Source organism: Aspergillus uvarum (genome assembly GCF_003184745.1).
Source record: "Aspergillus uvarum CBS 121591 unplaced genomic scaffold BO82scaffold_97, whole genome shotgun sequence".
In the NCBI taxonomy this organism is placed as follows: Eukaryota; Fungi; Ascomycota; class Eurotiomycetes; order Eurotiales; family Aspergillaceae; genus Aspergillus; species Aspergillus uvarum.
The window spans coordinates 1-14,769 of NW_020291394.1; the positions used below are offsets into that span (position 1 = coordinate 1).

General features: G+C 43.4%; 8 protein-coding genes across 8 annotated transcripts; 3 read left to right on the forward strand and 5 right to left on the reverse strand.

The window, feature by feature from the left end:
- Window positions 1–836: 836 nt before the first annotated feature.
- On the reverse strand, window positions 837–2,978 carry BO82DRAFT_427173 (putative glutamine rich protein; the record flags this gene model as incomplete). Its single annotated transcript, XM_025640381.1, has 2 exons — window positions 837–2,638; window positions 2,687–2,978. 2 exons carry the CDS (start codon window positions 2,976–2,978, stop codon window positions 837–839), a joined length of 2,094 nt encoding a protein of 697 aa, XP_025486188.1.
- A 420-nt stretch (window positions 2,979–3,398) lies between these two features.
- BO82DRAFT_241752 (uncharacterized protein) lies at window positions 3,399–3,731 on the forward strand (the record flags this gene model as incomplete). Its single annotated transcript, XM_025630794.1, has 1 exon — window positions 3,399–3,731. A coding segment is annotated over one exon (333 nt), but the record flags the coding sequence as incomplete, so codon positions are not given.
- A 1,122-nt stretch (window positions 3,732–4,853) lies between these two features.
- BO82DRAFT_297276 (ferric reductase family protein) lies at window positions 4,854–6,220 on the reverse strand (the record flags this gene model as incomplete). The annotated part of the gene is made up of 3 exons (XM_025631943.1): window positions 4,854–4,921; window positions 4,966–5,680; window positions 5,732–6,220. The coding sequence occupies 3 exons, from the start codon at window positions 6,218–6,220 to the stop codon at window positions 4,854–4,856; spliced, it is 1,272 nt and encodes a 423-aa protein (XP_025486190.1).
- A 300-nt stretch (window positions 6,221–6,520) lies between these two features.
- On the forward strand, window positions 6,521–7,133 carry BO82DRAFT_348022 (uncharacterized protein; the record flags this gene model as incomplete). The annotated part of the gene is made up of 2 exons (XM_025633811.1): window positions 6,521–6,796; window positions 6,847–7,133. 2 exons carry the CDS (start codon window positions 6,521–6,523, stop codon window positions 6,997–6,999), a joined length of 429 nt encoding a protein of 142 aa, XP_025486191.1. The 3' UTR covers window positions 7,000–7,133.
- A 61-nt stretch (window positions 7,134–7,194) lies between these two features.
- BO82DRAFT_348025 (uncharacterized protein) lies at window positions 7,195–8,334 on the reverse strand. The gene is made up of 2 exons (XM_025633812.1): window positions 8,063–8,334; window positions 7,195–8,008 (listed from the first exon to the last, which is right to left on the reverse strand). The coding sequence occupies exons 1-2, from the start codon at window positions 8,325–8,327 to the stop codon at window positions 7,227–7,229; spliced, it is 1,047 nt and encodes a 348-aa protein (XP_025486192.1). The 5' UTR covers window positions 8,328–8,334; the 3' UTR covers window positions 7,195–7,226.
- Window positions 8,335–8,612: 278 nt separating this feature from the next.
- BO82DRAFT_348028 (class I SAM-dependent methyltransferase) lies at window positions 8,613–9,662 on the forward strand (the record flags this gene model as incomplete). Its single annotated transcript, XM_025633813.1, has 2 exons — window positions 8,613–8,736; window positions 8,792–9,662. The coding sequence occupies exons 1-2, from the start codon at window positions 8,654–8,656 to the stop codon at window positions 9,660–9,662; spliced, it is 954 nt and encodes a 317-aa protein (XP_025486193.1). The 5' UTR covers window positions 8,613–8,653.
- A 642-nt stretch (window positions 9,663–10,304) lies between these two features.
- On the reverse strand, window positions 10,305–10,964 carry BO82DRAFT_436965 (uncharacterized protein). Its single transcript, XM_025641154.1, has 3 exons — window positions 10,642–10,964; window positions 10,575–10,592; window positions 10,305–10,522 (listed from the first exon to the last, which is right to left on the reverse strand). The coding sequence occupies exons 1-3, from the start codon at window positions 10,920–10,922 to the stop codon at window positions 10,390–10,392; spliced, it is 432 nt and encodes a 143-aa protein (XP_025486194.1). The 5' UTR covers window positions 10,923–10,964; the 3' UTR covers window positions 10,305–10,389.
- A 554-nt stretch (window positions 10,965–11,518) lies between these two features.
- BO82DRAFT_387616 (patatin-like phospholipase family protein) lies at window positions 11,519–14,641 on the reverse strand (the record flags this gene model as incomplete). Its single annotated transcript, XM_025638322.1, has 5 exons — window positions 11,519–12,422; window positions 12,547–12,598; window positions 12,649–13,521; window positions 13,578–14,490; window positions 14,582–14,641. The coding sequence occupies 5 exons, from the start codon at window positions 14,639–14,641 to the stop codon at window positions 11,519–11,521; spliced, it is 2,802 nt and encodes a 933-aa protein (XP_025486195.1).
- Window positions 14,642–14,769: the final 128 nt, after the last annotated feature.

The window sequence follows — 14,769 nt, forward strand, 5'->3', positions numbered from 1 at the left end:
TGACCAGACTGATAATCTGAGTCCTTTAATGGAAGAGGCTGACCAAATGTCGACTTGGACGGAACAAGTGGACTAATATAAGGATAGCCTGAATGAAAACCAGAGCTAGACTGGCTTAACTGGTTATCGAAATAAGACATTTGAGAAGGCATCGAAGATAGAGTTGGACAACGTGCATAAGAAGTTTTGCGTCGTAATCTGTCAAAGTGATTTTGACCAAATGACGCAGTTTGGATAGAGCAGCCATTTCCGGGTGACTCGGGCATATTTTTAGGTCTATCAGATTTATTTTCTTCTGCAGGGTCGAAGTCTATTTCTCTTGGTGAACTGGGTTCCGATGAGATAGGGGAGTCTGTAAATATTTAGCTTTTGGATCAATCTTCATAGAATGATACAGACCTAAAAGAACTGTCCCATCGATGCGGGTCTCCCATTCTTCAAGAAGGCTCTCCATTTTGGATCTTCACACAAATTATTACTGTTAATCCAAGCAGACTACTGAAAATATGATTAAGATATAAGATGTTGGAACCATGGTTTCTCGAAACACCGTGGAGTTTGATCTTTTAATAGCAGGACCGTAGCATTCACTGGCCATTTCGTGGAGTCAATGACAACCAATCAACAAGTAATCCAGTTGCCAAAGAGATAGCAAAAGTATTCTTGTTAGGCTCTATGAGAAACACTTTCTAAATCAATACTAATAAGCTGATATAGGGCTAAATAGTTTTTTAAGCAATGGGTGTTTCCTGAAGTTTGCCCAATACAACGCAGTGTCAATTTGATTATCGATAGGTAAGTACACTTGAAGAACAAATAGCATGAATCCGTAAAAGCTATAATTCCTCCTCCTCCTCCTCCTCCTCCTCTTCCTGGTCTTCCTCCTCCTCTTCTTCTTCTCTGAACACTGCGCTCTTCTGCTGCTGGTGCATTAGCTCTTGGATAGCTGACTGAAGAATCTGGTTGTGCTGCTGAACCGACATCATTTGTGTCTCTCTTCCCCCATTGAAGAAGGAAGACTGCTCTGCTCTAGACAGCTCTCCCATACCTATGTATGGTTGTCCATAGCCATTAAGCATATTGTTCTTGAAAATCCCGTGTCCGATTCCTCGATTATAATTGTTTATGGGGTTGAATTGGTGTGTTTGACTAGTATGAGGCGGCAGTAGAAGGGAAGGAATTTGCTGAGGCATCAAGACATCCTGTAATCTCATATCACTAATTCCTGAGATTAGTTCGGCTATCAACTTGTCTGCCGTGGATTTGGACCGAAGAATCTGGCCCAAATTGGATCGAGAAACTGCATTGCGCATTTCGCCTTTTGCCGGGTCAATGTGATAAAAGCCCACCACAATGTCCGGTAATCTTGGCTTTATGGAGTTGATGGGCAGTTTGCCAGCAGCAGCAAAGAAGATACCCCAATCGCCACCTTCCGCGACTCTATCTCTCAGATTTCTGATCTCGATCACATCCTGCACCACACTTGGCACGCCTAATCCCTCCGCCTGTTCTACAGCAGATCTCCCACCGTGGTACCCGCTATCAACAAGTCGCCACATCTGATTATCATCTTCTACAACAAAGTTGGCGCAATAGGCACCTCGACGCTGTATAAAGCGTATTCTTTCACCAAGCGATGTATAGCCCGGTTTGAAAGACCCACCCACAACGCGAGCTTTGATTGCAAAAGCTCCGTTGTTGCCTCGTACCACCTGACTCGGATTGCCTGCTTGGTTTGCAGCAAAGCCGGAATTCAGTATAGGACTGCCGTGATCTCCCATACCAGGAACGTTGCTGGAAGGTTGCCAATTTTGTGCTTGTTCCGGGCTTGGGGGTACCAGTCCCACTGGGTAAGCCTTTTCTTTGACCATAACCTGTATCTCTTCTCGCTTAGCGATGTAAGTCTGAAGATCTCCCTTCCGAAAGGCATTGATAACTTCGTCAAATATAGTAATGTACTCCTTGATGTCCAAAGTCATTGAAAATAAGCTTGTACCGCGTTTGTATTTCTTATCCAGCTTGTTTGATTTGGAGTCAAGAATCTTCTCGATACGAGCGCAGAATCGTTTCGAGCTTGGAGGCGTAGATGATAACGAGTTTGTAAAATATTCACCCACCAGCTTCGGCAGGGTATTCCAGAGAGCCTGAAACTCCCCAAAGTGCTGCCAGGATTTAGAGTATAGCTTTTTCCATTCGGAAGGGTACTGATTATTATCAATAAACATGTCTAAGTTGCTTTGCATAACCTTCATTGGATATCTGGAGTTCATGTACGCAATATGTATGGCTTTCCACTTTGCAACAAGACCCGGAACGTCGATAAGGCCGGTATTCGCCTCGAAATTGTTGTTTCTATTTTGTTTCATAATCTCGTTATTGATCTCTTTCAGATCGTTGTATGCTTCTATTCCTGCTCTAGGAAGGCGGTATCCCGGGTCGGGGGAAGGCTTGGAAATCTGAATGTCTGGATTTAGACATGCGGCCTCACATAGAATGAGTAAACTGTTGTAAGCTTTTCTATAAGCTGAGATATGATAGCTCTTTCGGGTTAGATCGCTAGATTCGGGCTTAAGTCCCCCTCCCCCGAAGCGAAATCTGATATCGCCACCTTCGGCCCGTTGTATAGCCTCATTTAGTCCTGAGATTTATTAGCCTAGAGCCTTTCAACTTCTATCATCAAACTCACGCTGAGAAGCCTCGGTAGCTAGTTTCCTATGTTCATCATTGAGGATATGCTTATCTGGGTGAATCTTCTCTCGCAACTGCTTGGCATCAACATCAGCCCCATCAGGCAAGGCTTTCTCAATTGCAAGTGTTATATTTTGTTGATCGGATTCTACGATCGCTTTCATGATATCAATAATATTATCTTTGCTGAGATTGACAGGACTCTCATAATCATCCTTCTTGTCAGCTGTGCCGGAAGTTGTTTCACCTTTGGGCGGTCCATTAATAGGCAAAGGATTTTGAGACTCCATTTTCTTTGAGGATGTTAATCAAACAAACAATAGGATTATTATTATGAGAGAGACTAAAACTGGATTTTCGAATACCTACTCTACATTCAGGCACCTTTATATAGTTTATTTTCCATGGTTTTTGTCAATCATGCTATTTGTCCATGGTCTTATGCATGAACCATGGTAAAATATTCCTATATCTTGTGTCCCACCTTTCAAGTCGTATCCTGTGTTACCTGTATCACACTGAGTTTTAGTGGAATACTTCAATTGAATATGCTATACTATTCTATCTTGGTCCTATCTTGCGTGCTCAACGCAGGTGCTTTTCAGTAAGACTCATTGAATATCTGACTAGGACAGTTGACTAATACAGACTAAAGGTTTAAAGAGATTATAGACATTGATCTTGAACAGACAGATAGAAACACACACTATGTTGCAGTCGGCTGTCACAACTCACTTTTATTTCATCCTAATAGAATCAATGCGAACATTGGTGATCAGGTCACATTTAACTTCTGTTCTCTAAATCACACTTTAACTCAGTCAACTTTGGAAAGGCCATGTTCTTCAGTCTCAAAGTTCGACACAGGATTTAATCAATATAATCCTGATGATGTGAAACATCTGGCTCTGACTTTGACTGTCAACACACTCGACCCGCAATGGTTTTTCTGCGATCAGAGCCAGCCCATTTCCCACTGCCATGAGGGAATGGTTTTCGCTCTTAACCCTGGAAATGAGATGGATACTTTCCTAATGAATGCACGATTCTACCAGTATGCTACTGATAAGACTCAAACCAGCATGAATGATATGCAAATAAGCAAGTATGAGCTAATGAGCTATTTCAACCTTGCGACTTCATGTTGTACTAATCTTAATGATAGATCTACTGCTAAAATTATTCCTGCAAGTGCGAGGGCCTCGTTTCCCGCAGTTACCAGTGTCTTTCAGGCCATTGCAATCTCTACAACTGTTGTGACCTCAACAAATTATGTGACTATCTGTCCTTCATCGTCGAATATTCACTCTCCCAGTATGAGTAGCAGTAGTGTGGGCTCTATCAAACGTCAAACTGTCTCTTCATCTTCTAGTTTTACAACTGTCCCCATTGTATCTGTTCTCTCGCTCTGTTTGGTTATCATGTTGAATTTTCATTGATTTTCTATGCTTTCAGAAGCGATATACCTACTCCTGACCAGAGCCGGGCTGCGAGCAATGCTATCCCGATGAACACTGGAGTAGATGACTAGCTAGTTACTATGTTCGTAACAGCTTCAGCCTAATTGCAAATAATTAATGTATGAGATCTTTTATTCATATCATAAGTTTAACTCTCTATCACTAGGGTAGTATATTGAAGCATAGATTTAGCGAAAAATGATATAGTATTTATACCATCAAGAACACAAGAAATAATCTCTGCATTTCATATGCTGCTTTCTCCTTGCCTACAGCCCTTGACTGCTTCAGACCACCCCTGCATATTTTGTCTCTTTTCTAGAGGCCAATAATCGCCCACTTTTCTCAGGCTGGAAATCATGCTCATGCAAATCAACTCGTTGAGCGGAATCCAAGACCAAGTCTCGAACTTCGTCACGTGTCTTCGAGTCGGAAGAAACTAAGGCCATGTTATTACTATATTATCAATTGCTTCCAAGGAGACGGGCAAAACAAACTGATTACTAATGCCTTGCCGAGAGATTCAGACAGTTCTTTGTCCATGATGCCTCTAAAGTCGGGTTTACCATAGAATGCTGCCCCTCGACGTCCTAATTTGACTCTCTGACCATCACCATGGCTTTCGTCGGCTCGACGAAGAATATATAGGGTATAGTGAAGTACCTAAGTCATCTGTCAGTGGCAGAATTAGTAATAGAAGCCAAATCATACCAATGTTTTTGAGTCGTCGCTAAGAAGCTGATCCATCCATTGGTAGATCCAATCTTCATGACCTGTATAATTTAGTGGTATTCCAGATAATGGATAGAAATCCTACTCTCTTGCTCAAGCTCCCAAACAATAGAGATGCGTTTAGGGGTTGTGAGTCCTTTTAAATGCTCACTCTCCACTTTCAATTGCCGGCTAAGAAGCTCTTTGGCGTATGGTAGCTGTGCTGCAACACCTATTCCTGTTGCTATTAGGATAACACTGTCATATTGTTTAGTATCAATACATTGGCCATAAGGTCCATCTATCCACACGCGAAGGTGCTCATGGCTAGAGGATGCTAAGGCTCGAGTAAAACCTGACTCAATCTTGGCAAGAACGGATAGAGTTATTGCTTCACCATTAGGGCCCTCCTCCCACCAAACGATACTGAAAGGATGCGATTCGGCGAATGATAATGCTCTCACTGCCGGTATGGTCAAATAGACATATTGACCTCCCCGTACCTTCCAAGGCCGTGCCAATGTTAGAGTTAGTTTCACCGCATCCTGATATTTGATAAGTTCCGCAGCGGCTACTGGCCGACCAGCGACCAAGTTGTAGTAAAACTGTCGTAGGAAGTATACAATGTATGTAAGCACGGAGATTCCCAGAGCAAAGTATAGACAGAATGCATCGAAGCCTTTCTTTTCCTCCAGATGCAACCAAATCATGACCGATGCCATGATACTAAGAAAATTATGACCTTTGAGAAATATTTCGTACGCCCACTGGCGGATCAAGGGAAGAAAGAATAAAGTTGCTGAGCTCAGAGTAATTGCAGCCTGCATAGAATTAGTCAACTTCTTGTTGGGAAACTGGACAAAATACTGAACTATAAAACCGTTCCGGTGAGATGCCTCGGCTAGGTCGAAGGAGTATGTACGCATGGCAAAAATAATATGCACTCCGCATTGGATAAGAGTCATCCAACCGAAAGCACGATGAAACCTATTGTAGGCTGACAGCGATAGGTTGAAAAAATGCGCGCCAAAGCTAAGTTGCGGAGTCCAGAGTGCGGGTACTAAATGTAGTAATGCCAGGGAGCCAGCCCGAGACTGAGCTGCACCAGCGCTGTTGACGCCAAGGATGTTGCAGATCAAGGTACCACTCCAATGCAAAATATGTATAAAGGCCGCGCCCCGACTAATAGGAGACCAAAACAAGCTTCTCCGTACAATGTACGGCAGCACAATATACCTAGTAAATAGATAGAAAAGAGCTGGGTTCAATAAGAATTTGAGTATGAATAAGATAAAATGTTGCAAGAATAGGAGTCCAATCGCGCCCGATAGGAAATAAGTGTAGATCATCAGTACGTTCATGGTTGGAAGAAATCTGGTATAATGACTCTAAACTATTCGATTTAGCAGCAAGTGCATTCTTATACTTTTGATCAACAACATACCACGATTTTCAAATTGCCGCCGATGCTTGTTTCAAGCGATCATTTAAAAATAGCATCCGCGAAACGCCGCCCTTAAAATAAAACACGAGACCATGGTGTAAGACTTTTCATCACGAGTAATAAATACCTGCAGTCTGTCCATGATTATGGGGCCAGATCATGGAATTATTTATGATCTCTAACTACGATAAGCCACTCTTCACACAAAGCCGAGACCATGCCTTATGAAGTTTGGAGAAAAAAGCGCTTGTCACGAACTCATGATGTGGACCCGGTCAAGAACACCAAAGCTGAGCGAGAGAGATTTCGCCGAGGCTGGGCGGCGATGTGCAAAAAGGCAAATGATCTCTATCTAGATGGGATCGAGAATGGGCGTGATCGCCGTGTTTACATGGTCATTCATGATGTACGAAAAAATCGACAAGGGAAGGGGAAATATACGTCCTTCAACTCTCATCCTCGAGAATCCTGGGTTCCATCTCAAGACGAAGTTGTAAGAGACCTTAAGATCCTATACAGAGATTATGTACTAATTCAAGTCAGGATGAGCATTATCCAATCACCAAGAAAGTGACACCAGCTGATTTTGGCAACAATCTCGCAGGAAAGCCAGGGGCTGGAAGGTTGCAGAGCCTTTCAAAAGGTCGACAACGCCTGTTCAAGATTTCCAAGCCGCCACTTTGGGCTTATAGTTAGGTCCATTTGTGTTGATTTTTTCTACTTTTTTTTATTGATCAGTGAACATGTATCTGATAATACAGCATGCCTTATATCATATGAACCACAATTCTTTCAAAATGATTGAGCTTGGTACTGAATTTGAAGTCGATGATTGTTATTTCATTCAACTATTGTGATTAGAGAAACCACTGACTGATCCAGCCTTGTTTGCACACAACTCAACTTGCCACTGGCACTGTAAATTATAGTAACCATAACATACGTTGATCTCTTCCGCAGCAATGCGCTTTGGGTATCCCAGGTCTTAACAAGTCCAAGAATGTGGACAGCTCATACGGGCCTATGATGCCACTTTCACCAACTAGCTGGACATTGCAGAACCCGATACAACGAAGAGTTAGACGATTAGTGTCTAAGAAAGTGCCCAATGCAACATGACTGACTGTGATACAGCATAATATTAGCTGGCGCAAGCTTGGTGTTGCGCTAGAAATGGCTTCTAGGGGGAAATAACGATAGTCACCTTCCAGAACTACCTCTTTCATATGGCAAAACAACTGTTGAAGAGGTGTTGCGAGCATCCTGGTATTCAAGCAATTCCAGTCATGTCCCCAGAATAGAGAGAAGTTTGAAAGGCGGAGGGTGATTGGATGCAGTCTCGAATCCTTAGCATTTGACAAAGCCCGTTTAATAACCAGGGCATGGTGCTCAAATGTATTTTCTCTCATTTCTAAAGCCGGAACTTGCCACTGGTGCAACAAGTCGTCAATGCTATCACTGAAACCGAGGCTGAATTCAAATTCTGACGGCAGGATTTTGAACGCATGCGTGAGTGCGTGAAGGTCTGTATGATTCTCAAGAATAAGGCGCTGTTCTCGACAAACACGGCTGATTTTGGTATAAATCCAGAAATAGGAAGAACCATTGCCTGAATCTGGAGACAAATCACAGTCGCGTAATTGTTGGTTGACATAGTCCTCAGGAGTGAATATCTTGGATTTGAAATACTGAAAATCTGTTACATCTTTTTCTTGTCAGTAGTCCTTTATGAATATGATCAAGACAAGGTGCATCATACCTGGTCGGATAATATCTGGAACAGAATATCTGAAGCACCGAACGTAGGGAGAAATATTTGATCTATTGAAGCGAGAAAGATTTCTCAATCCCTCTTTTGAGAATTGGAATTCCACACGTTGAAAAAGCAGAGGAATACAAATATGGCGCAACTGCCTGTTCACACATGAAAGGCTTTTTATGCCTGAAAATTGGAGACTTGTAAGAATAAGAAGAATAATTTCAGTAGGAATAGTGTCTAGGTGCATTGCATCAGTATCATTCATTTAGAAGTGTAGAAAGACTCTGATAGCTTAAGTTAAATCAATCTTAGGTTGATGATTGGAAAAGAGAAGATTCTTAAGAGTTCTCAGTATGAAGATCGGAGCCGAAAAACTTGGCTAATGCTTCTGGGTGAAAGCCCTCCAAAGTCCTGTAGCTGATCTTAGTACAGCGGCCACTCACCAAATCCAGTTTAGAACGAGATTTTCCTGCGCTCGGCTGTAGAAAAGTTATCTAGTCGACCTTGGACCTGTTGTAGAAGCAATACAAAATCATAATAACCTGTCTCCCAAAACTCCTAATTCAAAGTTAATCCTATGATACGGTCAGAATGGCATTGAATACTCCAGAGCGAGGGATCATGGCAATCAAAGCCATAATCAACACAGATCAGCACAATATTCAAAATACCCAGTAGGTTTTTCTTTCATGCCTCATTATCATAGCCTAGACTAACTCTACGAATCAGACATACTTATCTAGAGAATGGTCGCACATACCCTAGACATAATGGAAGCGATTATATGCTTCCATGCGATGAACAAGAACAGGACCGACTCGACATGCTTCACAAAGTGTTCTTAGTAGTCAAGGGATCGGCGAACATCTTAGTCTCTCCACTCCCCAGGACTGGCAGAGTGCTGGACTTGGGATGTGGAACGGGTATTTGGGCACTCGATATGGCTAAGAAATACCCAAATGCCATAATTACAGGAGTCGATATCATGTCTACGCAACCTGCGAATTGTCCTCCGAACTGCTTTTTCTTTTCCCCCTTCGATTATGAAAACCCAAGAGCTTTAAGAGCTGAGTCATGGGACTTAGTCCACTTGCAACAGGGTTGCGGAAGTGTTTCTTGTTGGCCGACACTCTACAAAATGGTTCTAGATTGTTTACTGCCAGGAGGGTGGTTTGAACAAGTGGAGATTGATTTTCAGCTTCAGCTGACACAGCGCTCGAAAAATGCCACAGCTCTCCAACATTGGTATCACAATATTCGACGCGCTACCGAGCTTTCTGGTCGCCCTATCACCCATGACTCTGCAAAAACGATTAAACAGCTCTACAGCACTGGTTTTACGGAGGTCCGGCACATATGTATGATGCTTCCACTCAACCCATGGCCTAGAGACGAACATTTAAGGGAAGTTGGCAAATGGTACAGTCTCGCGCTATCGGAAAGCATTGTAACATTGAGTCTCGCGCCTTTCAGTCGTGTATTTAGATGGCGGCTGGATCAGATTATGGATATTGTAGGAAAGGCGAAAGCAGAAATCGTGGATGAGGACTTGGAAGGATTCAATTTGTTGCATGTATATATGGCTCGGAAGGCGATATAAGTTTTACAATTCAGCCTGTCTCAATGCTTGCGTGCATCCATTATAACTTATTTACAAGAACGCTAGTTTGTGCTGATTCTTGGGGATTACTGCTCTAATAAAGATATACCATGTATAATTTTGAAGATGGCCAGCTTTTCTAAAATTTTGGGATTCGTCACCCTTTACGGCTTCTTTCCCTGCTCTTCCTGGCAATTTGAAGTCATTAATGAATGAAAACGATTGCTGACATGGGCAAAGACATATCCAGTCGACGGGGGTGCCTTTGACTTGGTGCGGAAGTAGCCAAAAATCTTCTGTTTTCTCTCAATAGCTTAACATGTTCAAGTATATATGCTGCCATCCTCAAAGGGCTTAGCACGAGAAACAGAATATGTTGAGATAACTAATGTTCTGTTGATTATTAATGTTCCGAGGTACCTATACTATTCGCGATTCGGCTCTTCCCGACTAGCCTAGTAAGGTTTAGCATGAGCAAGAGAATGATCAAACTTATAAACATTGGTTATACTAGGATACCGCGTCTGGGCATCCGCCAATCAGCTTGCATGAGTTTGCGAACTAACTCCAGCAAAGCTTAGCATGAGAAAAGATATGTAGTACGGAGCAAAATTGATACCATCACATGTATTTACATAGAATCACCAGTACTAGGATAGAGCTTTCATCTGATACATCATTCAATCCAACAAAGCGTAAAAAAAGAGAATCCAAAGGAATAATCCTATCATGATTCAAACATCCGGAATTCTGATTCGGTTGCTGAAGCCGGTGGCTCTCCTAATTTGTCAAGTGCTTCTGTGACTTCCAGTATCCAAGGACGCAAGCTAGTCAAATAAGACCTGAGTTCAGCCACCATACTAGCAATTTTAGATTAGCCTGGGTATTCATTTTGAGAGCTGCGATCTTTACCTTTTGAGGGAATTGACCCTAAGCCACGATTAGCTATGCTGCAACATTTGATTGGGAGATACCATACTCAGATTCTAGTCGCTTGACATAGTCTTTCACACCCTCCATTTGCAAACCATCCGAGGGGATTTCGTGCTCATCCACCTCAGGAGTGCTGGCCTGAGACTCTGCCAATGATGGTAAGGAAGGGAAAAATGAAAGAGAAGATTGTGTGTATTCATTCATCGAGAGGTATGATGGGTCAACATCGTATCCAAGGAGGGGCATGGATTCGTTTGAGGGCAGGTCATCCAGACTTTGTAAGAACTGTATAATATCTTCATCTGTATAAGGCAATTGCTCGCTCATCTTGAGAAATCTGTGGGTATGTGTGTTATGTGTGATGTGACCTTCAGAAATGTCTGAGCTCTGAATTTAAGTAAATCAAGACCATGGGTCCACGGTCATGATCTAGTAACTGTGGAATACTTGGGAAAGGAAGGCGGCTATATCTGGGCCCGCCCACAAGGAGAAATTGCCAATTGGTTGGACAGAAGTGTTTGAAAATAGATCGCTAACCATCATTGCCCTATTAATAGGGGCCTGCCTTCGTATTATGGGGCATCCTGTGCATAAATCAATCAAGACCACATTTTACGGGAAATGAGGGACAAGGACATCCCCAGGAAGGACGGTGGCACCGATAGCCAGGTTCATATACTTTTCTTAAGCCAACCCTGCTCAACACACTAACAATACTTAGAAACGCATGAATGCTAATTCTCGCCCCGACGGAAATGACCAGTTGAACAAAAATACTGCCTCAGATGATGCGAACTCCACAATTGCTTTATTACAGAGGGAAAATGAGGAACTCAAGCGGATAATAGCAGATTACAGGTTTACTATTACCAGGTGTATCAGAGCCCTCGGAAAGACTATGGATAGGAGGGAACAGTGAAAGCTTAGGGATCTTCCTGGATATCCATGTACTTCCTCTTCTTACCACCCTTCTGTTTACCTGCTTCGCAACCATCACAATGTATTCCGGAGGGTATATCGTGGTTAGTGGCACCAAAATGATGATCCAATCCTTGTTGATCCACAAACCATTGTATAGACTTGGGGAAAGCACTTATTCTATGCTTCTTCTTGCCTTGGCGGAGGGAGATTGTGAATACCTCGTCCAAATTACGGGCATAAAAGTATACAGGACACGAGTAACACTGACAAACTAGGCAAATATCTCGTGGTGATAGACCAAGACCAAGGTTTATGTCGTCTTTGTAAAATATTGATTCAGTAGTGTCCTTCGAATAAATGCGACTGATCAAAGCTTGGGCTGGAGCACGGCAACGAATGTAACCGGTACAGTAGTAGAGCCCCGTTCGAAATTCAGGCGCAGCCTTTAAAGTGAAATAGAACGACGTGGCCAATAGAACTAAGGTAGCTGCCTCTGTGTCATAGGAGAAAGTAGGTTGAATTCGAGCCCAGCTCTCTAGTTCTGCCATGCTTTTGGTATCCGTCATGGAAGGGGCGGAACCTGGAAAAGTAGTGTCAAATCGAAAGTGCTCTTGGCCTAGAGCCAGCAATTCCCTTGATGCGTGTTTTCCATCAAACGAGCTTATGAAGGAGCGATAAATACGTGGCATCCAGCCATCAGCGAAAATATTGCGGAAGTGAGATGCCGCCGAGGAGGAATGCAGTGTTTCGGAACCAGTTCCGAGAGATATCACGATGTCAGGTTGAGAGAAAGTTGGCCATATACGTTTTGATTCTGCGAACGCTAGCTGCGTGGGATTATTGTGTCTCCTCATCCCACCGTCTTGAAAAGTACCCACACCCGGGATGTCAATTGTAGACATGTAACTAGCAGGTCAATTAATACGCCGACTTATCAAGACATCAGAGACTTACGGTGGAGCAGCTGCTGTTGCACGAGCTCTGTAGAAATTTAGTACTTTTAAATTGTAAATTAGACCATTAGACTTACACCTGCCACAAGAACGGCTCATCCCTCACACTTGGGCGGAGGCGACTGTATGCTGTGACTATTAGCCTGGAGAAGCTTCCCGCCAAGAATGAAGAAAAATACCGGATTGCATCTTGTGAGAAACCATGCCGTTGTAATTAGTGAATATAAAAGGACTAGCGTCGTCAATAGAACACGCTGTAATTGCTACCTTAGTAGCAGATATTGTTGATTTTGGTGAATCGAACATCTTTCCTGAGCCGAAATGCTCGCGAAAAAGATCATCTAAGAGATCTGTACTGTATGTTGCATCTGACATAAAAAAATTGAGTAAACGCTTCCGACGGCTCTGAAAGAATCGTTTAAGCATGTTTTTGAAGGCAATTTTGCAGCTTGCGATATCCAGCTTGAGCATGAAAGCGCTAAGGACTATTAAGCCACCAGAGCTGGTACCTGTGGCAAAGTCAATCATGTCCTGCAGTACAAGGTCTTCGCCTAAGGCGTCTTGAAACATCTGGAGGCATTCAAGAGGTATAATGCCTCGCGGACCGCCCCCATCAATGCTCAAGACTCTAGCCGCTGCTGTTGGAGGTTTCAACTTGATCATAAGAGAACGTGCTTTCCGACAATAAAGACAATTTTGAATGGTGAAGGCATGATCTATGTGTGGGACTTTTTCTCCATAGATTTCGGTACAGGTATCGCATATAGAGTGGCCACATGACATGACATGCTCTGGAGATCGCCGAATGCACAGGAGACATGTCTCATTAGACATGATAGAGAGCCAGTATCCTTCGAGGCTCTGTAGATGCTGGCGGTGGATTTGTGAGGATGTTCTATCTTCATATTTCATAACATTGAAAAAAGCCTGGAGATGATATTCGATACGGCTGCATTGTAATTGTGCCAAATCATCAGTGCTATAAACGTGGCGCAATGCTGTATAACACGCGTCACGGTACAAACCACGAAAAACTGTTTTGGGACAGAAGTCTGAAGAGCATTAGCAAGTATTTTATATTACAAAACTGATATTATGAACAACTGACGATGCATGCCAGGTGGGTAAGCATCCATTAAAATGGCCGAGGCGATATAGGAGGCAAGCCCGTCATAAGGAATTCGGGATTTACCTCCTACTGTGAGGAATGCGGTCAAATGAGCCGTAAAGGCTCCATCCAACGGATTCTGTTCCCTTGCAGCTGTGAGATAATTGTAAGGCCTCACCAATATAGAGGTCGTCTGTCTAAGTTTGCTATCAAAAAGAGCGCTTAAATGATAAGCAGAAAAATTCATGCAATGATGCTCTCGCGCTTGGCGAGCATCTCTGAGACAACGGGAAACATCCCTTGCAAGTGGGATGTGGCGAGCATCGGAAGACAATTCTTCCGATGAGAGTCGGCTAATTTGAATGTCCGAAAAAGCGGGAAGATCACCGAGGTCCAGAAAAAAGTCACTCTCGTCAAGAAGAGTATGTGTGATGCTGCTGGCGTCGCCTTCAAGAACAATCAGGACGCGTGGGCTAACCGCCCGAGGTGAATTAGATCCTAACCCAATCCTGTCCCATAATCGTAGCAGGCTTTGCACAGCCGTGAGACCTCCGATGTCATCGGCAAATATACAGATAAGATCAACAAAAGCAAATAGAACTCGCGAGAGGACGAGGTCGTGAGGGGAAAAGTCTGTGGCTGGCCAGTCTACCGGTATGCGATTATCGGGGTGGCAAATTCTAGGAGTGACGAATGAGGATGGCATTGATCGACTTGTGGGATCACAGTCAGCAAAGAACCGCGGCTGTGCCGCTTGGAGTGAGCGGTTATCTGAGCGCAGGTTGATTGAGCGCTGGTGGCGTTGGCTATTTCGGTAGTTACTCTTGCAAAATTGTCGCAGAGCCTCGTCCTTGCGCCGTCGGCCCATGAAAAATGTGATTTGGGGTACCTGCTCGCTTGGTCGAGGTAGTTCCTGACTCAATCTGCCCAGGCGCGAACCAGACACCAGTTCCGGCCATGGTCTGCCTTGATTATACAGTTCGAGCCACGCTATATGATCGCACCTTGACATTCTGAAAATTCAACAAGGTCACTTGTGCTTTTACCTGGTAAAGATAATCCATATTATGGAATTATGGACTCTCGACGTTCTTTAAAGTACAAAAAACACCATGGTTATGATACCGTGGCATCTTCAAACGTGGCATTCAGGCCATTGTCTGATATGCATTTTTATGCTGAATACTTCTAT